The 26,952-nt window shown below is 44.9% G+C and overlaps 1 protein-coding gene across 5 annotated transcripts in view; it reads right to left on the minus strand.

Moving 5' to 3' along the window:
• LOC146204285 (uncharacterized) overlaps positions 1-26,952 on the minus strand; it is an 85,106-nt gene that overhangs the window by 14,818 nt on the left and 43,336 nt on the right. For 2 of the 5 annotated variants that reach the window (XM_084589222.1, XM_084589221.1), the window contains 6 exons: positions 26,552-26,674; positions 22,831-23,017; positions 18,943-19,180; positions 9,120-9,235; positions 5,021-5,148; positions 1,008-1,107 (listed from right to left, as the gene is read on the minus strand). In XM_084589222.1, the coding sequence (XP_084445348.1) occupies positions 1,008-1,107; positions 5,021-5,148; positions 9,120-9,235; positions 18,943-19,180; positions 22,831-23,017; positions 26,552-26,674 (892 nt within the window). The remainder of the gene's footprint in view (positions 1-1,007; positions 1,108-5,020; positions 5,149-9,119; positions 9,236-18,942; positions 19,181-22,830; positions 23,018-26,551; positions 26,675-26,952) is intronic. The other 3 variants (XM_084589223.1, XM_084589224.1, XM_084589225.1) reach the window with 3 other exon arrangements.

Below are 26,952 nucleotides of genomic sequence, written 5' to 3' on the forward strand. Positions count from 1 at the left end.
GAGGCACTGCATGGCTGTTCCCCAGCCTGCCGGACCCAGCAAGACCTTGCCGTTCCTCCGTCCTGTCCCCCCCGCCCCGACCACAAGACACGACGAAGGAGAGACTGACCCGAGACACCACACATGACCACAAGACACAAAGAGAGACCCGAATGACCTAATGTGACCCCACTGACCTGATGTGCCGACCAAAGACCCCACGACCCAAGACACCGCTACACTTCAAGACATTCTCCCCTGCCTATGCCATGCGGTGCGTGCCTTGGCCTCCGCCATAGAGTCGTGGCAACGTGTGGCCCGAGAGTGTCCTGCCAAGGTTCATCGCGAATCACCGTTCCGGCAAGCCATTCTATTCTTCCTCTTCTTTTTCAAGCATCTAGACACGCCTATAATTATGCCATGTAATCATCAACATCGTGCATTTCCTCGTCCACGATCGGGACGATCGCTCGGTGGCCCCGGGTCATGTTATGGACGACATCAAGGAAGAAAAAGCGGGCAGTGGCGCGGACAGGAGCGCTCGCGCTAGGCCCGGCAACATTTTCATTAAACGTCATCTCACTGTCATCGACCATCTCTCTGTCCTCTGTTCTCCTGTTTTCATTGGCTTGCCGTATCGTAACAGTATTCTCTTTTTGCAAAATCCGATTTCATATTTGAGACCAGCATGTAGAAATACATATACCTACAAATTTTTAAAGCTGCAGCTTCAATATTAAAAATGTTTTCTCAAAGACCCATGTCGCCCCTTAAGCAGCACAATTTCCAGCAGCTGTCCCTTGATTTAGGCTTATAATAATCAGCATGTTCTCTGAAAACTTAGCAGCAGTCTTTTCTTATCAGTTGTTAAGCAAAAGCCCCCATCATTGCCTTGTCAATGACATGTGAAAATGTGCACAGAATTTTACAAATCTATATAAGGCCAAAATTTGCACATCTGCCATCATATCCTTGTGTTCCTTGCTTTCAGAACACTATTACATAAAACAGCTTAAAATCATCCTTACCTTCATAACGCATTGAGGAGTTACTTGGAGAATATGTCTTGTATGCCTCATGCATCTGTAGTGCTGATCCCCTCCTCATGGGCATCATACTGTCTGGTTCCTATCAAAAGTTGGAGAAAAGAAAAGTACCGTGTATAGATCATACCCTTTCAAATGCATCCAGCGGGGAAAGTAATGATTCACTTCCACATGAAAATATCTTTTTGCTTTGGTTTGGCTTCTCGGTTTAACATCCCAAAGCCATGTGGAGGACTCTCGAAATTTCGATCACCTGGAATCTAACGTGCACTGACGTCGCACAGCCCACAGCCGCAGAGTCATCTTTTTACTTAGAAGAAACTAAAATGGTCTGCACCAACTGCAAAGCATTTAAATTGCACAGGGTTCTCTTCAGTGGATTGCAGCAGAGCACATTAAACAACAACAACAACAACAAAAACTATGAGAACCACCTAAGAGAAGGCCAATGAGGGTCTCAAGAACCAGGGGCTGTACTCTACAAGGATCCATTATAGATTTTCTATTTCATTTACAGTGACATCACACCAGCCTTACAGCAGCTTCAGACAGAAGCAATTACAGTCACTCACAGAAATCTCAATGTAATGGGTTCCCATGTTGACAGTGAGAGAATTGCTAATAAAAATGGCAAAAAATAATAGGGCAAAATACAATGTTTACATTATCATCATCAGCACCACACATACTAGCTATTCATCAAGATATCTAGAACAGCAGCAGTTGCAGAGAACACTAAAACTTACAGCTGACCGGCTGCCAACAGGCATAAGAAGAAGTCATGCTCTTTGAAAACTCTTTCTTACTACAGTCACCAACCGATATTTCGAACTTCGTCATGTGCTGTGAAATTCAAGCGTTCAGATCACAAGTTTATGCATGTGAAAAGAATCAATGCTGATCCTGCTCGTGCTGAGGAGTAGGGCTAAAACAAGCACCTCAAGGAGCGGGCCGTGTTGCAGATTCGTGAGGGAATCTGCAAACAGAACGAAGAGGACGAAGACGAGGTTTGGGACTTGGGCGCGCGAAGGATGAAGATTGAACGCATGTTGGCGCATTGACAGTAGTGGGAACAGCTGGGATTAAAGATAGCTAGAGGCGTCCTGGTGACTGCCCTATTTCTTCTATACTTGTTGCCAGCCAACAGCTGTCGCCAATTAGCTCTCCGATAGTTGGGCAATCACGCCGCAGAAACTTGCTGCTCATTGCCGCACCGTTGTCAGGAGGAGCTGCTCACTCCGATACAATTCACCCAAAATTCCTGTGCTATACGTGGGGCTGTGAAAAATTAAATAGTGGAAGAGACTTTCATTTAACCTGAACCTGGTTTGACAATAAAGGAGGGTGTATAAACACTTGCGGGCATTGTGAGGCACCACTTTCGTACATTGTTTTGAGTGTCATTTGAGTGTGTGCAAAAATGGTGACTGTGGTGAGAAAATTCACAAATTTTAGCAATTGAAAATGGCCACCGAGTATAGTTTTGGCTACAGTGAACCGAAATTGATGATTGCTTACATCGCACGAGGCGCGTACAATTACCACGAAGAGCTGGTGTGACCCTGTCCGCATATACAGTCAAACCCAGGTATATCGAACTCGAAGGGGATCGCGAAATAGTTCGATATATCGATAATTCGATATACAGAAATCGGCTTGGTACAGCACTTACGATGCGAAAAAACAATATCGCATTTGTTGCGTAATCAACTCACTCGCATAATGAACCCACCCTTCCCTTTTGCACTCGAGAATTTGGAAAAAAAAAAAAAGGCGTTAAGGCCAGCTCGCTCGCATGCAAGCGATTAAGCGGTCTCAGCGAGGAGCCGCAGCGACAGAGCGAAAAATTTCCAACTTGTTGGAACTGAGTCCCTCTGCCGTTCGAGTCACCGCAGCAGCTCGAAACAAGGTTTCTGTGTTGCCGCGGCAGATATCGCCAGCGTTTTCGCTTGCATGTTGCACTCCATTTGGGTCATCTCATCCGCAGCTCTTTCTTGGCAGCGTGCCAAGATGCTGCGCAGCGATAACGTCCCAGCGTGTTTATCTTTTTATAGCTCCTGCAGCTGCGGCGGGAGCGAACTTGGCAGACTGCCCGTGATGGCTTGATTGCACAAGCCTGGTTCAATTTATCACGCCGCGCTTGGGGCGGGCGTAGTCCACTGCCACAAAATATTGGAAAGCGTGATACAGTAGCTGAAAATGCTGTTTGAAGTGAAAAATGCTAAAAGCCAGTGTTATGATCGCAGTATGCTTTCGTTGATTCATACATGCAAAGATAAATGACTCCCGAAAAAAAAAAAAAACACACACACACACACAAAAAAAAAACGTTCGTAACGCCATATCTTAAGCTACGCCGCGCGTACAGCACAATAAAAATAGACAACTCTCGCAAAAAAAAAAAAAAAGAAAAGATCTGCCGCTTCTTAACTTCCGCAGGCGCCATAGCCCCATCAGCCGCCTCGCACAGAGAGTTCGCAGCACATGCTGGAGAATGCGTCCGACGTTCTGTCTGAAAACGGGCCGAGCTGGCTTGGCGCATGCGTAGCACGTGCTACTGCGAACGAAGGCCGGGAAGGAGAGAGATAGCTCAGCAAAAGAATGGGCACACACTTGTGCTTCGCTCTGTCGCGTTTTTCCCCTCTCGTTCCCACCGGTTCTCTCTGGTTCATTCACGCACATGGCTTGCAAACGTCACGTGCTGGCGCGCGGGAAACGATAACCGCAGATGCGTGCGCCTTTAGGGATAGGGCGCGCGCCGAACTGTCCCCTCTCATTCCTTCTGCGCGTGGCTTGAAAACGTCACGCGGCAAACGGCCAAGGGTGATGCGATCGTCTTTGGGAAAGGCACACGTTCCAGTGCGTGGTGCAGAGTTCAATATATCGAACGACCGATGAAATTGAGTTCGATATATAATGCGGCTTTCCTATACTTTTACATGGGATTTTCAAGGGGATATTCCGTGAGTTCGATATAACCAAAATTCGATATATCCGGGTTCGACTGTATACAGTAGAAACTCGGTGATACGAATCGCACGGGGTCGCAAAAAAATTCGTATCATCCGAACATTCGTATCATCGAAACGAACGAAAATAAGTATGCAGAAGCATAGGAAAGACAGTCACACATACCTGTTTATGTCTGAGAGGGTTTATTACGGTCACACAGTTACAACTCGCCACTCACAGCGAACACAGCGCGACAGGCGATCGCGATGTCTGGGATGCGCAGGACGCGTGCCTCCGCGGACTTCTCGCGGCACGTACAGCACGACAAGCGATGGCGACGTGCCAGTCGTGCAGCACCGCAGACTGCTCGCGATGCGTACAGCGCAACAGCGGTCGCGAAATCTACGATGTGCGTCCCGTGCGCGCCTGCTACCTCGTGCGCCGCTGACTACTACTCATGGCCATGCACTGCTGCAAACCTTTTGCGGCGTGGAAAACAATCGCAATGCCGGCGATGTGTGATCAGCCCGCCTCTGTATACTTCTCGCGGCGCCACAAACTGCTCGTGGATCGCGATTGCGGAGCAAGCGATGTCCGGTTCGTGCGCACCCGCTGCGTATGCCGCCACCAGCTACGGTGGTTGTGAAGTCTGCGGTTTGTGGGCCACGCGCCATTGAAAGCTTTTCACGGCATGCGCCCGACAGAAAATCGTGACGTCGGCGAGGTGCGGACCACGCGTCACCGCAAATTTCTCGTGATGTGTACATGCGGCGCGGCTGGTAATCGCGGAGTCAACAATGTGCGGGTGGTGCGTAGTGCTCAAGGTTGCGGTAGCAGTTCACACGTTCGTATCATCTGTTGTGGTGTGGGGGTGGTGGGAGAGTGTTCGGACCATCCGAAACTTTGCACATTGTACACAATGCACTCTGGCAGGGGAATTTCGCGAATTCGTATCAACCGGATTTGTATCACCAAGATTTTATTGTATTTAAGAAAAGATGTTGTGCAGCACAAAACAGTAAGCTTCAGAGCAAATCACTTACCCATGATGAAATTGGTTGTAATGGATCCTGGACAGGAGGTGGTGGCAACGGCGGAGATTCTGTGCCTGGAAGAGTTGAAGCAGCTACTGCCAGCTCATCTGTATTGGCGTATATAGGCTGAGAATTCACTGCAATGGATAGACAATACAGTACTTAGGCAAAGCACTCTCTCACTAATGCAGCACTAGGCCTTTCTGCAACATAGTACACCATGAACAGGCACTATAGCAACAACCTGGCAAGGAAGAGCAAGTGCTCAAGAATCAGAGAGATTGCCCAAGAATGATGATGATTTTTATGGCGCCAGGGTAGCTCTGGCCAAACAGCACCTTGATACCATCTATATAAGGTGGGTTCAAAGATGCATTCCCTAGCAATTCACCCCACATAAGCCAAGCACCAGGGGGAACAGCCTGGCAGCACTGGGGATCAAACTCTGCACTCCTGCATACAAGGTGGATGTTTCCACCACTGCAGTGAGATACTCTGAGCATTACTAGACATTTTGCAGCAATAATATAGTAGGACCTTACTCATTCCTCACCGGTTTACACAATTTCTTAACGCACTCAATGTTGTAAGAAATAAAAATGTCACATAGGGTTGCACAGCTTTTCTTAAGCCTAATATGTTTCCTGATAATGCAATTTCCCATTAAGTATGTTAAGAATTTTGTCAATTACAACATTATGGAGCCATGGCCGGACTCGAGCGGCAGCTGTAGTACATGCTTTGTGTAACCTGCACACTGGGGATGTTCTCTGTCTGCTCTCACTGCGCTACCGTGATGCTGCACCCTGCCCCTCCTTGCAGGCAGAACGACCACTTGTGTGCAAAGCAGGTTTTTGATATGAAATTATGTTTTTGGTGCGCTACAGACTGACTTTAAAATAAATAGGCTAGTCATGCCAGTGGCTACAAGCCTGCCCATGCTTTATGCGTTACACAGTTGCGATCCTGTGTGTGAAGACGATATTGAACCCAGTCTGCTGTCCTGAGGTGAAGCGAAAGCCTCACAACAGGAAGAAAGCTTACGGTGAATATACCGCTGGAGGTACACCAAAAGTGCGACATTTCACACTCGAGTTAACAGAACCTATGGTGGGTCAATGACTGCACAGACTCTACAACAGACAATCAGCTACTTGAGAATGAGGGACACGCGCGGAAGCAGGCAGAAATGCATTCAAAGGTGAAACACCGTTGGGCCACACAGTGGCATTTTTCAAGACAACGCACACAGGCAAAACTGGCACTCTCCTTCCCTCGACCACTAGCTGAACCGACTGACAGAATGCGACGAAAAAAGCAGACTATGCGCTGGCTACATTTCTGGTTTCAGCCAACCATAAATTTTCCCGCTTCATTCATAGCTCACATAATTATGAAAAATAACAAATAACTGTCGAACCATTAAAGGGACTGAACACTAAATTAAGTGTCCAATATTTTTTGGTGCAACAAAACGCTTGCTATCTAAAATGGTCAATTCCATAACAAAGTTAAAAACACTGTAGAAAATATTTGCCGAGATTTTTTATATCACTGTATGCGGCCATTTTTAATGTAGTCAAAGCTGGTAATCATGACCAGCAAGCATGATGGCAAATGCACGTCTGCAAAAGGGACGTACCAAACGCTAATATTAATTTCACTTGCCAGACAGTGATTAGACATTTTTGGTACACAGCTGAGCCCATTTCTGTTCCCGCACTCAAGACTGTTACAGCATAAGGACGTACATCACATCGACGAAAGTTTTACTGGATTGTAGCAACGTTCATTAAAAAAAAAATCCAAAACACTGAAGTGCCATGCAATGAAAAGAAAAAAAAAAAAAAGCTAAATGCACTTATTCGTGGTGCGAAAGGGGATACTGCTTTTTTGATGGGCACACTGGCGAAAGCGCAAAAGTGTAATAAACATGACGAGCACTCCTGACAGAAAAAAGAACACCGTGCACTCAAGAAAATTGGCGATATTTTCTGATCATGTGGTGGACTACACTGATGACTATGTTTTGATGCAAGACCACACTTCAGTTTGTTTTATGTGCTTTCTAGCGCTGAATTAAAACTATAATTCTTTGGTTCTTAAATATTAGAGTGCCTTTTCACTTCCTCCGTACTCATGACATGCTTCGGTCAGTGTTCGGACCATTTAACAAAGCAAAACCTCTTCAACACTGCTTAGAACAATATACAAAGCATAACCTGAGCCAGTTTCAGTAGACCCGCACATTCCTTTCTGAAGGTTGCGACAAACTGTACCGTGCCTTTATGATAGAGCAACCAAGCAAGCCCAAAAACCGATACCCATTGACTTCGCGGGGTGCACAGTTTCCCCACTTCAGCCAAACTAGGACTAGAAGTCAACACCAGTGCAATTTGGAAATGCTCGTCCATGCGCATTTCTGCTGTGCTCAACGACAAGAGTAAACCCCTGGACAGCATGGGCTTGTTTAACTTCTGTTTTCATTATCTAGGCTGAAAATGCGTGCGGTTAACATGATGCCCACACACACATTGAATGTCGAGTGAAGGATTCTTGGCAAAATTAAGTCTTTCACTAATATCGTCTAAAACAAATGTAAAATTACATGTGGTACCCGAGAATTTTGTTCTCAAAATACATATGGACTTTCTCCGCAGGCAGATAACTTGGTAATGTAGCAGTATGCAGCAGGCTTTACCTTTTTCCGTAGTCCTGAATACTAACTAGTGTATCACTATACAGTAAAAGCTCGTTAATTTGAACTTCATGGGACCGGGGAAAAAGTTCAATTATTGAATGGCCTGGAAAAAAACTAACAAGAACCATCTGTATTACAGTAAATGTGCTGTATTTAGTCGCGTAGCGAACTCACTCGCATAATGAACCCACCCAGCCCCGATTTGTGCCTACGAATCTAAAAAAAAAAATAAAGCGTCAGTCGTTAGCGGGTCCCTCCGTTTCGCGCCATCACGGTTCGCTACACATTTCTTGGCAGTGCACCAAGACGCTGTAGAGCGATAACGGCCAGTTTACCTTTTGGCTTTAGTTCCAGCAGCGGGGAGGGGGGAGCGAACTTGGCAAGGAGTCAGCGCATGTCCGAACTGTGCAAGCCTCCTTTTCAGTATGTTCGCTTTATCATGCTATGAGTGACTGGGGTGGCCGCCGACTACTGCCACTCCTATCATTGGAACCCGTGATAGCAGCAAGCGGCTTTTGAAGCGAATGATGCTAAAAACTGGCGTCATGATCACGGCTGACTCGCGTGCTTCCGTTGACGACTGATGGGTGGAAAGATGAATGGCGATCGCAAAAAAAAAAGTTTAACCCATAGTGCCCGTCCTAGATCATAGCCTTTCATGGGCGTTGGCTGGGGCCGCGCTGGAAGTACTTTTCTCTATTTCCAAATTAACAGGGCTGGAATTAACGAGTATTTAGTTGCGAGCTACGGAGGTCGCGCAGAAGAGAGAGCAGGCTGCCGCCGCCGCGGCCATGCACTGTCCTTGCCACAGCCGCCGTCCCCTCCCTCCAACGCTGCCGGCCGCTATGCCAGTCATGGCGCCATTTAAGGTTTACCCACTCTTCCATGATTTTACCTGGTTCCATCTTTTGTCCCCGTTTTGGACATGCGCAGCCTTTAATTATGCCTTCCTATCACAGAGGTGCTTCTTTTTTTTTTTTTTTTTTTTTTTTTTCCATGTGATGTGCGCCAAGCCGCCCAGATGAGGTGGCGTGTAGTTCGAATGATCCAGGTTCGAATTAACGAGCTTTTACTGTAGTACTAATATCTCTGCCTTGGAAAGCTCTCAAATCAATAGAAATTATTAATGCACCAAAATAATGATACAACTTCTACCATCTGGTGGCGGCCAAAAGCAGTTTTGACACAGCTCGCACACTTGGTCTGCCCAACCACAAATGACCGTGACATCACACATAGAATTACAACTAGGAAATAAAGCCATAGTTTCTTGCTGGACTTCAGCCATCAGTTTTCAGGAACTCAAGGCTCGTGTCCGAGCGCTGGCAACCAAAAAACATTGACTGAATAAAATGAATGACTTAATTCAACTACATTTGGTAAAAAAAAAAAAGAAGCAACAGTTACCTTGACTCAGTGGCTGCACACATGGTGCCCCAACAGCAGCTATAGCTGAGGTGGCCTGCTTCAACACAGCTGACTTCTCAGGCAGTGAGGGCCCAGTGCTGGTGGTCGATGACGTTCTGCATTGCATGATCATTTTGGTAGCATCAACAGTCGGCAGACTGCTTTCTAAGAGACGCCACATCATTAAACGAGACACAGCTTGATAAAATAGCAAGATCTGCAAAGCTTATGGTGAAACCGAAAAAGAAAATACATGCTCGAGTTTTCTCCCATGCAACTTATTATAAAAGAGTAAGTTGCGAATTTGTCTTGGTGCCTTGCTTTCAAGCATGCATAACTTGACATTGGGATTTTTCTTACCACTGAATTTTTTCACTCCCTTTTGGTGCCCAGTTTCTTATACATAGGGGTTGGACTTTGGTTTAAGGGGAAAAGAAGAGTCTTATTAATAATGCAGTCTTCATCATTAAACAAAATAAATTCTTAAATTTTAATAATGAACTTCCTCAAGGAACAGGTATTTTTGCATGCCGACTAGAAATACTATGCCATTTAATCTAACTACTGGTGTGCAAATATCGAAGTTTTCAAATACGAATCCAACACGAATATCAGAAGAAAAAAAAGTGAATATCAAATATCTGATCAGAGCAAAAAAAAAAGAATTAAAACAAAAAATTTTAAAAACAAGCATCTTGTTTATGTCACAATTCAATAAAATTAAATATGAGTTGCACAAACATTCTTGTATGAAATATATAGTAGTAATGAATTTTTCAGTCAAATTAAATTAGAGTTGCACAGAAATTCAACTCTAATTTAATTTTGACTGAAAAATTCATAACTATATATTTCATGCAGGATTCCATATAGTACCGTTCTTTCTTTACAGGGAGGACCTGCGTGAAACTGGGTGTACCTGTCCCACTGCTGCTGAATACAGTAAACTCTCATTAACTCGGCCTTCAAAAGACCAGAAAAAAATGTATGAATGAACCAAAAGCCCAAATTATCAAATGGGCCTAAAAAAATGGCTGAAAACTGTTTGCATCGAAGTATAATTGTATTTGATGGACACCTCCACAATGGTTGTCTGCATTTGAAATGAAACCGAAGCGAGAACGACATTTTTTCCCGGTTTCATAAGTGCTTTGTTTTGCGCACACTGTGGGGAAGGCCCCCTTCACAAAACAGCTTAACTGCGTTTCGAGGATGCTTCACTGCCCAGTCAACATGGCCAAGCATTGCGCCGAAGCGTGCAGTGCGGTGAAACTGCAGAGAATTCAGAAATTTTCTATGTATTCGGTAATTTTCGAATATCCATAAAATTTCAAAGATGAACTCTTCGAATACAAATCAAAACAAACATACTCGATTCGTACTCAAAATTTCGAATATTCACAAACCCTTAAATTTAAAACAAGGTTCTATCCCCTAATGAAATATAGTACGTAGTACCTCTTCTTTCTGTTTCTGAGCTGGCAACTTCAGAACCTTGCAACTCAATTTCCATGATGCACAAGGAAATAACTTTACCCTTACTGCAATCCTTGGTGTAGGTGAAACAAAGTGCATGCATTTTAGCAAGTTTCCTATAGCAAAATGTGTTGAAAGCTTTTGGCAAGAAAGTTGCCATATTGTATAAATGCACAAGAGCTTAATTTTAAATAAAATTGAAGTGCATATTTCGATTGTTGTGTTCGGTTTTATAGCAGATAGGCAGCAAGGGCCATCATGTACCAAACGAAAGATATACAGTCATGTCTCTTTAATACGGACACTTTGGTTTCCGCACAAAACTGTCTATAAAGCAAGTAGTCATAATAATGAATCAATATATTTTTTCTGCAAAAAAAGAAGGAAAAAAAAAAAAAACGCTAAGGATAATTTCTGCTTTAAAGCATAATATATGCCAGCAAAGTTGGCATTAGGAGCTGCAAGAACATTATCCGAGTCACTGTTATGCTTCAAATGCGATGCTATTGAAAGTATGGTGATACAGTTGCGTATTGTTCTTGATGGCATTTCATTAATAAATTACTTGACTTCTACTTTTCATCTCCCACGAACCCTTGCTACGTATCAGCATTCAGTCGGCTGAAAGTTGCTGAATCCAACTTTCTACAAGGCGAAAGCTGCTGTCAGTGTTTCGTTCAAGTGAATTCATGCAATACAAAAAACAGTGACGTGCATAGACTACGCAACTTCCCAGTGTGAAATCTGAAACCACAAGCGAAAAGTCCAATCAATAAGTCATTGACACTACGTTCATGTGGTGCCTGTCAACAAAATCTAGAGAAATGATCTTTGAAACAGTGTAACGATTTGGTTTTCATGACTGTCGATATTAACGAGACAAAAATACATGGGCCCTAATGGTATCTGTGCATTTTCTCCTTGTCCATTGTCCGGACAGCGAGTTTCCATATTGACGAGACGTAAATGCATGAAAAAAGTTTGGTCCCCTGAAAAACTGTCCATAATTTGAGTCATTCGTATTAATGCGGGTCGTATTAACGAGGCACGACTGTATTAGTCCAGTCCGAGGATAAAGGTTATTTTGAATACTATAACCGGTTTAAAATTTTGCATCTCAAGACCAAAACAACACAAGAAACTTTGACGTATCAATTCTGGCCTAAAAGTAAACAAGGATGGAATGGAACGTGTTCCTCATAAAATTGTGGGAAATGCTTTTTTCTAGGTTCTTTGAGTTCTATACAGAAGGTTAAGATGTGGTTTGTGGTGACCACCTCTCTTACAGTGCTCACATTAGATTCATCAGTTTTTTGCAATAATGATTGGTGTGGTTTGGCTTATGGGGTTTAAACATCCCAAAACGACACCGGCTATGAGAGACCACTGTAGGCTCCGGAAATTTCAACCACCTGGGGTTCTTTAACAAGCACTGACATTGCACAGCACACGGTTGCCTTGCTTTTCACCTCCACTGAAAAGCGGTGGCCGCGGCCGGGGTTCGATCACGCAATCTTGAGCACAGTACTCGAGCATCCTAACCACTGCACCACCATAGCGGGGCTTGCAAGAATGAAGCTGTACCAAGTGTGTGTGTGTGTGTGTGTGTCCAATACGTAGGGGATATAAAATTACTTCAATGAATCACCTCTGTGAATTCAACGGAATTAAAATAGCAGCGTATGCATTGTTCACCAGGTTGGGTTATCTGCGTATGCATTCTAACGCATCTGCTTGTGTAGAGGGCACTTTTTTTCCGTGGTTCTGACACAGTGCAGCCTCCATACACAGGACCAGAATTTTTTTGTTAAATTTTTCTGACCTCAGTGTAACCACTCCTCTTTTATGTGGCAGCACGCAATTTTATAATGAATATGCAGAGTCCTGAAGCAATCCAAATATATAATGCATAGAAAGTGTGGACATGCACCCACATTCAGCGAGAGCTTCCCAACCAAAGTATAACAGGCTGCTAATGGTTGTTTGATCACCGTATTACATTACTGGAAAACATCTTGTGATCAATAATTCAGTTCTGGTGCTTGTGACAGCTTGGCCAACAATCTGAGGTGGCACTCAACAAGTGTGACCCTTGGCTGTCAGTGTGTGATGGCATTCATCCAGGCTCAAGCAGCAGTTCCATCATTGGATCAGCAAGCAGACTATATGATATGTGATCATCTAGTCTAGGGCAGAGTGTACCCAGAATTTGATAAGCAAGGTTTTAAAAACTTGTACTTGGGTTTTTCTCTCATGAACCAATAATAACTTTGACATTTTCAAATTTGTTTATGATTCTGTGGCTTCCATCTGCAAGGAGAGTTCTTATTATGACCACTTGTGCATTAAATGCTACTACATGAGCTGCTTGATCAAAAAAAAGAAAAAAAAAAAAAAGGTAAGCCATATGCCAGTTTCAACTGGAGAGGAACAAATATACTTCACTAGGGTTTTGCGAATAGAGTCGAACCTCACTATAACGAACACGGATATAGCGAATTACGGGATAAAGCAAACTAAAATCGAAATTTGGTTGTCTATGCTTCATTTCTACGAGAGTTCTTTTTTTATAGCGAAACAAAAAATTCAAGATTTGAGGCTTGATCGGTTATAACGAAGCAGTTTTTTGCATTCTAACGGCAAAAAATCCATAAAGAAGCCATAAACGCAATTTTTCAATCGTTTGAATCGCCCACATGTTTGCGTGCCATGCCATCAAGCAGCAGCAACAAAACCTAGCTCCAACGGTCCATGGCCTCCGAGATCACCCTTCGGAGCGCGGCAATCTCGGAGGCCATAGACGGCCATGGCCAGACTCGAGTTGCGGCGCCGATGCCGTCGCAGCCACTCGAGTCTGGCCATGCAACGCCTGACAGGCATGTGGTCACCATTGCGCCGTCATGCTGCGAGCCCCTGCCATGTCTATGCCCCTCCAACCGCCCTAGACACACGCGCTGCGCTCCGCGAGTCTGTCGCAGAAAATAGCAAGAAACAGTGCGGAGGCCGCCGACGTGGCCATGATTGTGCCGTTTTTTAACAAATCCGCTTGTGAGCGCAGGCAATATTCGTTACTGAGCATTCATTTTTGCTCTCCCAACATAGAACGAAAGAAAAGATTTCATGTTTGTACCAAGCTTTTAATTTAAAAATTGTGCGTTTTCTCCCCTTTGTGTTGTCCATATTACTGCACATTTTGTCTCGTTCTATTGCAGACTTATTTTTTTAAATTTGGGTGCGTACCTTTAAAGCGAATATCAGATATCACGAACAAATTTTTGCGCCCAATACTACTTCGTTATAACGAGGTTCGACTAAATATTCGAAAGCTCGAATACGAATTGAATATGCTTGTTATTTGATACATATTCAAAAAGGTGACACAGTCAAACCTGGATAATTCGAATTTTGGTTATACTGAACTCACGAAATATCCCCTTGAAAATCTCATGTAAAAGTATAGGAAAGCTGCATCCTATATCGAACTCCGATTTCCCGGTCGTTCGATATATCGAATTCCGCACCATACCTTCCCCTAAGACGAATGCATCACCCTCGACCATTTGCTGCGTGACATTTTTAAGCCACGTGCGGAAGGAATGAGAGGGAACCAGTACGGCGACGGCCAATCTAGAGCAGCGCAGCACCCTTTCCCCAAAGGCAAGCGCATCTGCGGTGATAGTTTACCATGCGACTCTTTCCTTTCTCCCTCTTTTCAATCTTTGTTCGCAGCAGCACGCACTACGCATGCGCCGACAAGCTAGCTCAGTACGTGGAAGACAGCGCCGGACCCTTTCTCCAGTGCGTGTTACAAACCCTCTGTAGGCAATTTCTTAGTTGGCGTTGCATATTTATCCTCCCGGCTCTGGGCCCTCCCCCTCCTCTATTCTTCTCTTTTCCTTTACCTCCTCTTAATTCTCCTCCTCTACCCTCTCACCCACTTTCTCCTCCTCCTCCTCTACACACCGACGGTGGCGCAGGGTCATGTGACAAAGAAGTGGGAGAATTTGGATTTTACAACCAAGTTGACGGCCATGCGGAGCTTCGAAGAGGGCGAGAAGTCCTTGGTAGCAGATGCTTGTACAATCCGCCTTTTGCGGGAGGATGTGGCGCCATCATGCGGGAGCGGGTGAGAAACATTGGACGGCAGTGTAGCAGACGATGCGAGAGCGCACCATACCAAATGGCCACGCCAACGCAGGTAGAAAGCGAAAGCTTCCCCCTTTTTTGGCCTCGGGGCGGAAAGTAGTGCCAGTGATTGCAGTATATCATGTTCACGCAGTATGGGGGAATGCAGACCGTTTTCACTATCCACTCATAACGCACGTACGCGTATGCTATCTTCGTATTGTAAGAGCGTGTAGCGCGGGCCGTGTTCGACGTGACAGAATGAGACGCTCTCAGCGTGCAGGTTTTCGGCAGACAGGAGAGCGCGGGGGCAGAGAAAGAGAGAGAGAGAGAGGGATCTCAAAGGGCAAAGCAGCCAGGGGTTTGTTGATGCTGCAGAGCTAGGTGGAATCGTCTCCTGTGACTTTGAGCGGCGCATATGCGCGGGGTGTCTTGAGTTACCGAGCACAATGCGGTCACCATGGCGCCGGCATGGTGCAATGGGCATCGCTTCCTCCTCGTGTCATCTACAAGTGTGCAGCTATAGGATTTCATCTACGAAGCTTGGCAGAGAGGCACATATACACACCCACTGAAAAGGGCATTGTCCCTGCCGGAATGCACACCTGCAGGAAATGCGCGGCATGTTTATGGCAACAGATGATTCAGCGCTGTAGCCGGTTTCGGCCCTCAGGAGTCAGAATGGATGTGGTCGCAGTGGTGAAAAGGTTCTCGGTACACAGGTAATGGTCATTCTGTTGTGAAAGGATCCACAACGTTCCTTTCTGCCTCCGCCGCGATTTCTGCGGAATCAACAACTTGATGACACATGTGCATCTCCTGCATATCGGATGCGCATCTCGGTCAGGAACCAACCCTGTTCTACGTCCAGAGCGATCCACTCTGCAAGTGAACGAGCATGAACCCTTGTGCCAGGCGGTTTCCTTGCCGTTGCAAACGGCTGGACGAAGACGACGATTATCAAGCTCCCTAACGAAGTGCATCTGATTGCGTACACCAAAGGAACAAAATCCGGATGCTTTGGTGTGCACGAAGGCGAGCCTTTAATTAAAAAAAAAAAATACTGTACGTCGTGCAGTGCGTCATATGCTCAGAGTGGCAAAAACACAGATACTACAGGTATGTATGTATCTAAACGAAATATGCATGATGAAAAGTACCTACTGGAGTTTTCACCCAGGCTGTAACACACCAGTGATAGCTGCAATGAGGATTTCTTCGGTGCGTGATTGCTTTAGTTGCGCCGGGGCCAGAAGGCGATGTATTTTGTAGTTTCTTTTCTTTATATGCGAAAGGGCTAGGTAGCTTAGATATCACAGGCGGCTGTGTGCGCTAGGCCGTAATATTTAGTATGTTTTATCGTGACTGCCACCTCACTAACAAGAAAAAAATACGGCGTTTTAATGCACTGCCGTTCGCGAGCCTCATGACCAGCTCAACCACTTGGCTCGCGAACGACGGTGCATCACAACGAACGACCAAAATTTTTTTTTCTTTTTAGTCAGGCGGCAGTCGAGATAAAACATGCTAAATATTACGGTCTAGCGCACACAGCCACCTGTGATATCTGCGCTACCCGGCCCCTTCGCACATAAAGAAAACAAACGACAAAATACATCGCCATCAGACTCGCCGAACAAATGCACATTGCGGCTATCACTGGTGGGTTACAAGCTTGCATGGTGCAAACTCTGGTAGATACTTTTCATCATGCACATTTCCTTTAGATGCATACATACCTGTAATGAAGTGTTTTTCGCACAGTCGAGAGTACGCAGTCGGTTGCTAAGGTCGGCCATTCACATCTTGACGCTTGGTGGCCCTAATTCAAGCTTCACGTAGTTACTGGTCGCGGCTCGCCGAAGGAAACCTGAAAAACCGCGTCTTGCATCTTGCCACGCTTAGAGAGTGGCAACCGTACGCGGCAGATGTGGTTGGCATCGCTTTGCCAAGCCTGTGCCGGCCACCGTGCCGCCCGATGCCGCCAGCCCCCGTGCACTGGCGGCGCCGAGAAACGCCCTCGACGCCGTCCAATGCGTTTCCATCGGTCGCTGCTACGACTTCGCGCATGCGCAGAAAACTCGCCGCCATCACAGGAGCTAACAACAAAAGTATAGTCAAAAGATAAACATGCCGTAACAGTGATGTTATCGCTGCACAGCATCTTGGCACGCTGCGAATAAATTAGTGGTGGGCTGCGACGGTGGGAAACGGTGGGACGCACCACCGACTAACATTTTCGTTTTTAATTCTCAACAGCAGAAGTAAAGGGTGGGTTCATTATGCGAGTAGATTGATTATGCAAATACGGTATTTTTCATGATCGCAAGCGGAATCTCAAGCCGATTTCTGTATACCGAATTACAGATATATCGAACTATTTCACGATCCCCTTCGAGTTCAATATATCCGGGTTCATTCTAAATTTCCAAATATTAGAAAAATGCTTGACCGCATGGACTTGCAGTACTGGGAAGGCATTCTTCACAAAATGCGATGAAGCCATTTTGTGAAGAGGGGCCTTCCCTTTTGAGAAGAGGGCTTTCTTTACATTGTGCATAAAGAACGAAGCACTTGACGAAACTGGGAAAAATATGTTGCCCTTACTTTGGTTTTATCTTAAATGGAGGCAATTGTTGTGCAAGTGTTCATCGAATAAAATTACAGTGATGCAAAATGTTTTTCTGCTATTTTTGGCAGACCCTTTTGAAGGACATTATTTTTTAGTTCCTTGGAGGCAGAATTAACAAGGGTTTATTCTATTCAGCAGTGATATGACAGCTCCACTTATTTTCATGCAGGTCCTTCCTGTATAGAAAATCAGTTTGCATAATTCTGTAAAAATATATACTCAATTTTTCAGTATAGTGTACACTTGTGTGCAATTGTATTTTGATCTTATTTGCAAAGACGTGTGACTTCTGAAAAAAAAAAAAAAAAAAAAAAGAAAAAGACGAACAATGTTTGGTGCTTTTTTTATTTTCATTTTTTTTTCTTCATTGATCAGGTATTTGATATTTGATTCGATATTCGAAGGCATTTTTTCCCCATATTTGTATTGCAAAATTTCAATATTTGCACACCCCTATATTTCACAAAAACAAATGAAGCTATTTAAAAAAAGATATTTGCCACAAACCAATATTACCGTATAAACGTGAGCAAGAACCGCACCCTTTATTTCCCAAAGCAAATATTAAATTAAAAGAAAATGCGTCTAAGGGCCGCACCCAAACTTTCCACGACCCATGCCGGAATAGCCTTCAAAATGCACGCGCACATGAGCTTCCAGATGCCGCCCATGGATGGCGCCCAAAGTCACGGGCAATCATCATCATATTTTCTCTGCCGCGAGCTTCCGCAATCCATATCGACATCAGCATCGCCAGTCCCGGCTAAACTCTATGTCCGGCTACAGTGTTCTAGAAGGCTGGATTTGATCTGTGACTGTCAAAGACCCGTGAGTGGTGGCAGCGTGGCTGGCGTGGTCGTACGCCGTGTGTGCTCTCTACTTTATTTTTTGTGAATTGCCGTCGAGCGTTGGTCATTCTAGCACGATGGGCAAACATATTGATAACTATACACGGCAGGCATTAAACTAAAAGTAGTGGAGCTAGGAGTCGGAACTCCGCGAGTGACAATTGAATGGTAAATAAACGCCACACATTCACTGATTAGTCTGTTCTTACTTGAAAAAAATTTTTTTGTATGTTGCGTTTATGGGCCGCACCTCGTAAATTGGCCCTCGAATCTGGAAAAAAAAGTGCGGCCCTTACACGCGCTTATACGGTAAATTTCATTTTAAAATAATCATCCAAAAGCTCGGTCAATCTTCAAAAAAGAAATTACCAGAAGTTCAACACTTACCTATATATATATTTTTTAATTTTATTTATTTATAGATACTGCAATCACCACACGGTGAGTTTAGCAGAGTGGTACACGCACGGTTAAAACAAAACAATGGCATGTACAGAAAAAAAAAATGCACTAAGCACTGGTTATACAATAGAAAGCAGAATAATACACAAGGCACACCTGGGCCCAAGTCAAGGACAAATAAATATGTACTGAGCCTTTAACTGACTGGTAATAAAAACAGTTGGTACGAGCAGCTTGCGTGCATCATATTTCTTTCACTCATCCTGTGTGTTGAGCTGTTTCACTTTTTGTTACCCGCCAAGCAGTCCGAATTCGCGCTGGAGTGCTAGGCTATACATACCTGATAGGAACAGGCGGTCGGGGCCCTCTTGTGGGCGTTTGGGGGGACTTTGGCCTAGCACCACTCGCAGGTGCAGGTTTGGCTGCCAGCTCCAGGCCATCAGAGCTGTCACCTGAGGTAGAGGTCAGTGTGTCAGCACTGCCACTGTGGTTGGAGCTGCTTAGCAGGTCGCCTTCCAGGGGCTGAAAGGTCTCAGCCGTGAGCAAAGGCCTCGTCTGGTGGCCCGACCGCTCGTATGCTGGAAGAGACATAAAAGAAACCACACAGAATAATGCAGCTTAGAGAGCGAAACAGACCACCGTAATTTCAAAGCAGCATATCAAATGTAACCAACCAATCGTGTTCTATATTGCTCATTTTTCATTTTGTATTTTCCACTCCTGTTACAGCCCCTTATGGTGGCTGACAGTATTAATAAATGAAATGAAATGAAAATTCGCATGAATAAGCCTTCAAAACGTTAAATCTATCATAGTGTTTGGACTTCTATCAAGAACCTAGAACAATCACCACAATGACTGCCATAATATACTGAGCAAGCAAGCCCCTTATCAAGCACTCAAATTAACAGAAAAATGGAGGAGGGAGGGGGCGCTTCCCCGGAACGAAACCAAAATTCAATATGACAATTGACGAGAAAATTTAAAAATTTGCCCACCAGAAAAGAAAAAATTGAGCTCAGTACACATTGGATTTTCTTTTTTTTCTCTGATCAGGCCAGTCGGGCTTAGTAGTGTGCACTGAGATGTCGGCGAGCCGCCACGCTGTATGCCTGGCTAAGCCATGATCCCCAATGCAAATTGATCGGCTCCTGCCGCCGCCGTCTCTCGGCATGGTATTCAAATAAGTTAGCGACTGTCTTATTTCATCTTGGTGCCAGCTTCTCCTCTGGTCACACGCATCATAAGTCTCGCTCACGATGGTCATCCGAGGCCAGCCGTTGGCCTCATGGCATCTGCGTATTTGTGTGAATCAGCACAGTACGGGTGCTGTTTTTGTCTGCGATGTTTTTGAGAGTTGATATTGCATTGAATTCCAGGACTGGATGCAGCTGGGAGTGTTGCATGAGTGAGGTACATGCTAAGGGTAGTGGGGAGGTGCAGCGTGGTAAAGGGGGGAGCTTTTTCAGTATGGCACGGAAATGTGAAATAGCAGTGAAGTTAGGGGGTGTGCTTGCATGGGTGGGGCGCTTGCTTGGTTTTTACAGTATAGTATTACCTGCCCTTAGAACAGAACTAAATGCAAGCTAGCCTAAAGTGTCATAAACTGCCACAACTAGTAAATGCAAGAATTCCGCACAAAATGGAGGGTTCGCAACAACACAAAGCTTTCTTAGCCCTTGCATATTGATTTCGGTGGACTGCAAGACCCTATGATGCTCAATCACGCAAATGCTGTCGCAAGCCATGAAGGCACAAAAATAAAACCACGCATTTAGGGGCCCTATGCACACTTCATTGTATGTGGTGCGGTCTAAGGGCTGGCTTTCAGTTCGATGCTTCTGTAGTATGTTTGTTTGTTTGTTTTTTTCCCTGCAGCTTAAGGTTTGTAGGAGTTCTGAAATGAGAATGGTCAAAGCAGTCGCCATGACACAACTGCAGCAGCACATGTGGGTCACAACTTTGCCTTCTTATAGTGTCCTCCGCAAGCCAGATTGCTATGCGAGTGTGCATGGTAATCTAAAATAAGATTATCAGTTCCAGCCGGTTGTCAACTGCACTGTGGCTAGACACACAATAGTGTTAACTCAAAAAATTTTGTTCCAGTTTATTCCTTTGTGGTGCTGCCCTTTGTTTTTCAACATACGAGTGTGCAGCAGCCGCTTGGTGGTGGCTCTCGATGGCTGTCAGTGCATTACCATGCGTGGGCTTTGGCTGCATGCTTGCAGCTGCTTCTTTAAGAAAAGAAGCAAGCAAAGTTGTGTGACAAGTACAAGGTACTGCCATTAGAAAATGTCATGATGTTTCGCTGCCAGTAAATCAACTAGAGATTCATAATTTCTGAATGCTTTGGAGGTAACAGATAAAACTGAACACAATGCCCCATTTTTCTAGACAGTGATGAACCTCACTGAGAATTTTGTTACAGCTTATTGCTTTGCAGAAGAACACACAAAGTGTAGTAACATTCAGCGTGCACTTCCTGAAATAGAACATTCAGTGCCGGTACACAGTACTACAATACTAAATCCTTGCAGAACACCTTACGTAAAGCCCCCAATTTTCTGTGGCTAGAACCTGTTTGATATGTCCTGTTAGAGAGAGAACCTGTTTGAGAGATTTCTGTTTGAGATGACAAATAATGCTTGAGAACATAATTTGTATTGTAAATGAAACCAGAGTGAATGTTTTTTTTTCTTCAAGCTCTTCCACGTAGCTAACCCTACTGGGTTTAAAAGCAGTGAGGAGAAGCCAAGCTTTCTAATAAACTTTAGGCAATATGCACAGCTTGCAAATGCAGGTCTGCCCTCTATACGATATCACCATACTGCTCTCATGGCTGCAGGGGATTGGTAGAACAATGCTGGTAATGGGCTTCTCGCTTGTCTACGAAAACAAGTTAGTCTTGTGTGCACCGAAGTCGAACCTCCCGAGTGTGACAAGCGTCCTACGCATAACCCATAGCACTGCGGCATGGCAGCTGCGGTATGTTACGTTTCTCCACAGTCATGTGGGACAGCCCTCACGGCTGCAGCCAATGCCGGGGCATCAATCAGAGCAATGGAAATTTCGAGCATTTCAGTACTGTGTAGACCACCGCCCAACACTTGCTCTGGCTTGTTCTGATATGACCCTTTGCCACGTGTCTTCAGTGTGTACGATGGCTTGTCAAAATGTGGCGCTTAGGGAGAGAGCCACTGCCCCCAGCTAATGCAAAGAAGTGAGTGGAAGGCCGTGCTGCACTGCTCGGACCCGGCCATCCAGGCTCGGGTCAATGAGTGGGCTGAAGAGATCGCCGACAGAACGCAACTGGCGGCCATCTGGCGCGGCCAACAATCAAACTGAACTGTCACCTCTTAAAGCCGATGAAAATAAATGTTTCCCATCCATTTATTTCCAGCATCTACATGTCTGCCTCGGAGACGCAAGCCCTTTCAAGCTTGATAGGATGACATGTGCCTCTTTGGACCTCTTTCCCTCCGGACTGCAAAGGTATTTAAGCAGCTATTCGTTCCCTTCTGGCGATTCTTCAAAAGACTTCAGCTGTTACAGGCCTCTTTTCTCTTTTGGGCCAGCTTGTGTGGCTGCAGTTACGCTATGCAAGATTAAAATGTCGTTGCTGTTAGTCGACGCCTCATCTTTTACCAGGACATTCAAATGTTTTACGTTGGGCCCCAGGCCGCCAGGCCAATACTACCCTTGGGGCTTGCACGCACCTTGCAACAGATGCCATATATGCACGCTGGTACTTCAGTTTGTTACTTTGTTACCTCCGTCACCTGCAGAGGGAATCTTGAGTGAGCCCCCTCTTACCAAGCACTTGCTTCCAACCTGCAGCCACTGTCAGGGTGATGAAGCGATTAAGATATAATGCTAGGAGCTAGACAGTGAGGCCCGATGGCATTAAGTGTCTAGCGGCCCTCACATTTGCGATATTATCTCTTGTGAGGCTGAGGCAGCAGTGAGAATGTGAGAAAAAAATGAAGAGAGGGAATTATATATTTCGGTTGGCGACAATGTCTCTCCGTTCCTTCCCCTTCTACTTCTTCCTTTCTTTCTCTTATCACTGGCTATTACACTTCTCATCTTTCTTTTCTGCCTATTTTGTTGAATGACCCTGGACGACTTAATGCACCTGACTGCTCAGGGTGGGCTCCATATAACGCGGTACACTTTAACAATAGATCATGCAATATGACAAAATCTCAAAACTGCATCAGGCACTCACCGGAAGAAATAGTGTGCGGTCTCTGGCAGCGCAGCACAGAATTCATAGCTCGCTCAAACTGCAAGCTGTCCTGCAAGTTCGGCCAAGTGGAAGTCACGGAGGGCGTGGTAGGAAATGGCGACGATGGGCTGCTCGAGGCGCAGCCTGGTAGTGATGGCATTCCAGCATCTCCTGCCGATACCTGTCCCTCCACCCCATCAAAAAGCACCATGAAGATATGAGCACCACTTTGCACACCACATGCAACCCTATCAAAGACTGCATAGCCACACAGGTACTGGTAATTATATCAAAGAGACAGCCAGACAGTGAATACCATCTGGTAAGGTAATAGAAATGTGACAAAATGAAACTATTTTATCTAATAAAATTTGGTACAAACACCAAACAGTTGCACACTAATAACCTACACACATGCGGCGCACATTAGTACATAAAATTTGGTACAGCTGGTTGCATTGATATCAGTGTGCCTTCCATAGCCACTTAGATGAAAGGAAGAAGCAGTGCTTCAAACATTTGCATAATAAGCATTTTTACAAGAACTGAAATATAAAAACACCGAAACAAAACAAAATAATGAAACTCAACATTACTTTACTCCCAAATGTCTTCGAACTGATTTAAAAGGAAATTATCATTTTATGATAATATATCAGAGCGAACTAAAGGGCTGATTGCAAGCGCTGCTCATGAGACAAATGCTATGAACTGTTTGATTTTGTGTATCCTGGGCTGCTTTCCTGCAATGCCTCAAAGCTGCCAACATTAATTGGAAGGAATCAAGGAAAAATAAATTAGTTTAACCCCTTTATAAGGGAATGCACTGGACAGCAGTTTTTGTCTCTTATATGAGAGGTCCCTTATAAGCAGGGTACCATGTTCACGTTTTCTAACCAGATGTTATTTAAACTTAGGCATCCTACGGCTAAAATATGCAGAAAAGAAGGCTATATCCTGTCACAAAAGCATTCTTATAGCTTTCATTTACATGTTGCATTTGCTTGGTGGACCCCCACACACTGACCACACTTAGCAACTTTCTTACGTTTATTTACTACTGAAATAGTTGTAAATCTTGGTCTGCTTCACAGCTGCATTGATGCTGTTCCAACAAAGCCTCTTCCAGCTTGAAAAGCAGACCAAGAGCCTCATGGCCGCTGGCCCAAAGCTGTATATGTTGGCAAACTGCGTTTGCAAAAATTGCAAAGTGCGATCGCAATGAGACGTGGCACCACAACTAGCGATTCGTAACTACGCTATGTGCCTGGTAACACTACAAGAACTCAAGTCAAAAAACCGCCACGAAATCATAAGAGTAGCAAAAACTATAAAAAAATCACCAGCAGAAATATCACTCAGAAATTTATGCTTGATTGAGAACGGATAACAGCAGCTGTGAGTAACAAGTCTGTGAATGTCGCTACTCAGACGAAAAATAAATGAAAAGCAAACGAGGCATTTCTGAGTGGAGTTGAAACTGGTTGAATAGCAAACAGAGCAGTTTATTTGTCCTCGCCAGAGCAGAACCACTTCTGTTTTTTGTCATTTGTTTTGGTCTTGGCTTGGCTATGTCTCGCTTTCTAGGCAAAATGGATTGTTTATGTCAGCGGCACTAGCTGAGCACTTTCTTTGCATTTACCAGATAGATTTGTCACTCGTACTGAAATGCAACGTAATAGGCCGTCGTCGCCTCATATGGATAGGGCGGAGACATGGCATCGAGCACAACGCTATCGTCGAAGCATACTCCAGCACTTGGCCAACCCTGAGCAACTATATCGCCGCTCCGATAGCTCATTCCGGAGAGTGGAGGCAGTACTCCTTCGCCGAGCCCAAACTGGTCAGCTTCTGTCACCCGCGAAGCTGCACCTCATAAACCCGCAGGTATACCCTTCTCCTCAGTGCCCGACATGCCCGGCCAGAGGCACGGCCGAACATCTCCTGTGGAGCTGCCCTACTTTTGACGCAGTACGGGAGAGAGCACTCACGTCCCTGGGCGGGCTTCGACCTGCAACCCTGCAGGCATGGGTCGATCCCCCATCGCATATCGGGCTATCAGACGCAACCCGGCTCTGGCGAACTTTTCTTTCTTACTTCAAGGAAGAAGAAGGACCAGGCCATTACTTCGCGGAGCCGACCTCGGGACGACCCTACCTCGAGGAAGAAGTGGACACCGGTCCCTCATATCTATCCCAACCTTCACCCCCACCCCCACCCATACCCTCACCCCCACCCTTAACCGCTCCCCCACCCCTACATCCATGAAGCAACTTAGTTCTGCCGCAAGGTAAACGCCTACCGTAAGCAGAAATAAAGACGTAATAAAAAAAAAAAAAAAAAAAAAAAATTCCGCTTTATTTTTCAGGCTAGTGAACATAACACTTACAGTGATTCTTGAAAGGGAAAGCTCCACTAATTGGAGAACCCAACGCGGACTCCCGGTATGCTCGCGCAGATGCTCACATGTGCAGTCGCACTTGTGCTCTTTGTGGCAAGCGTGAAAACCTTCGCATTCCCACCGCAGGCACTTCTTTTAGTCATTTCGCAGTTGACTGACCTGCTACTTGTTTGCTGAAGTTATAATTAATAATGACAATGCAGGTGTGTCTCTCTTCTGCAGCTGAACTTGGCGATGGACGGTGCCGCATCTAGTGTTAAAATGTCTGTTACAAGCAAGACTGAGTACCAAACTTTAAGGCTAATTTGTCCTTTATAACCAATTGTCTTCTACATCCAATATCTGTTAAAAAACTTAGAAGGGTTCAACGCTGCTGAACTGAATATGGAGCGAAAGCATTGGCTGCGGGTGACCGAGCGCTCTTCTTTTTCTTCTTCTTTTAAGTGCAGCGCCGGCTCGGGGACCACGGACACAGCACGCAGCGACGAGCGGTTAGACCTGGCATAGTATTGCTTTTGCAATAAAAGAGGTCCAATTAATGAGTCATAGGGCGGCCAACCATTCGGGTGAATGGTGTCTCTTATACCCAATTGTCTGTTACATCCATGTCTCTTATAATGGGGTTCAGCTGTACTAACAACTGAAGAAGCAAAACTTTTATTAGACATTACATAACCTGTTTATCTGCAATGGCACCCCCTCGGATCACTAGTACAGCAAATGGCAGCAGGGTAGAAATTTAATGCGAGACAGCAGCAAGCCTATATAACAGCATGGCAGCCTCAAGCAAACACATTTTCAGTTGATCCCAGACATATATCGAACCATTTAGGAAATATGAAATTACCGTTTATATATCGAATGGTCTCAAGGTCCCCTAGAAAATTCTATGAAAAAGTATAAGCACTATTAATTCCATGTATTGATTCAATTTATTGATTATCGAAACATCGATTCCCTCATCATTGGCTTGCTCTGGGATTCAATTTTTTGCTGACTATTTGAAATCTTATGTACAACTCCTTTTTCCTGCAAACTTGCTAAAGAAACGTGACCAAGCTAACTTGTAAGCCAAGAAGAAAAAGCATGCAGAGTGGTGCTCATGCGGTAATGGTGTATATCGAAGATGTGCCAGCCCAAACTCTTACTGGGCTCTCTCTAGTTCAAACCCTATGTAGCATTCGAAAAAAATTTCAGTCCCCTTTAAGCTCTGATTATCAAGGTTTTATAATACCACGTGAAAGCTGTACAAAGTTTGAAGAGCAGCACATTGTTTCCTGACATGAAGTCCTAAAACGAGAGCAATATATTTCTACCCACCTGAGCAGCCATATTGGTTCCTCGAGGGGACGGAGGCCTCAGAAAAAGTGTATCCTGTGAAGTGAAGCCAGAATCTTGGGAAGACACACTCGACAGTCGCAGTGGTCCTCCTACGGGTGGCTGCTGCAGCAAAGTCAACACATAAACAATGCGAAGCAGCCAACAAAAACTAAACATGGCCGAACTTAACCAAATGAATTTATGCCTGCCTTCACCAGCACGAAGCCCTGCCTGACTCCACAGCAATCAATTTCTGAGTAGTTTAGCCCAATATTCTATATTTCATGATGATTGCAAAAGCACATCTGTTCTGGTGCATTTCAGTGCAACAGTAGAACCACTGTCCCATACCTCTAAAGCTAAGGGTGTGTAATTTTAGTATAGACAGTATTAATACCCAC

This window comes from Amblyomma maculatum, chromosome 1, assembly GCF_055883805.1.
Source record: "Amblyomma maculatum isolate TAMU_Amacu chromosome 1, ASM5588380v1, whole genome shotgun sequence".
Lineage (NCBI taxonomy): Eukaryota > Metazoa > Arthropoda > Arachnida > Ixodida > Ixodidae > Amblyomma > Amblyomma maculatum.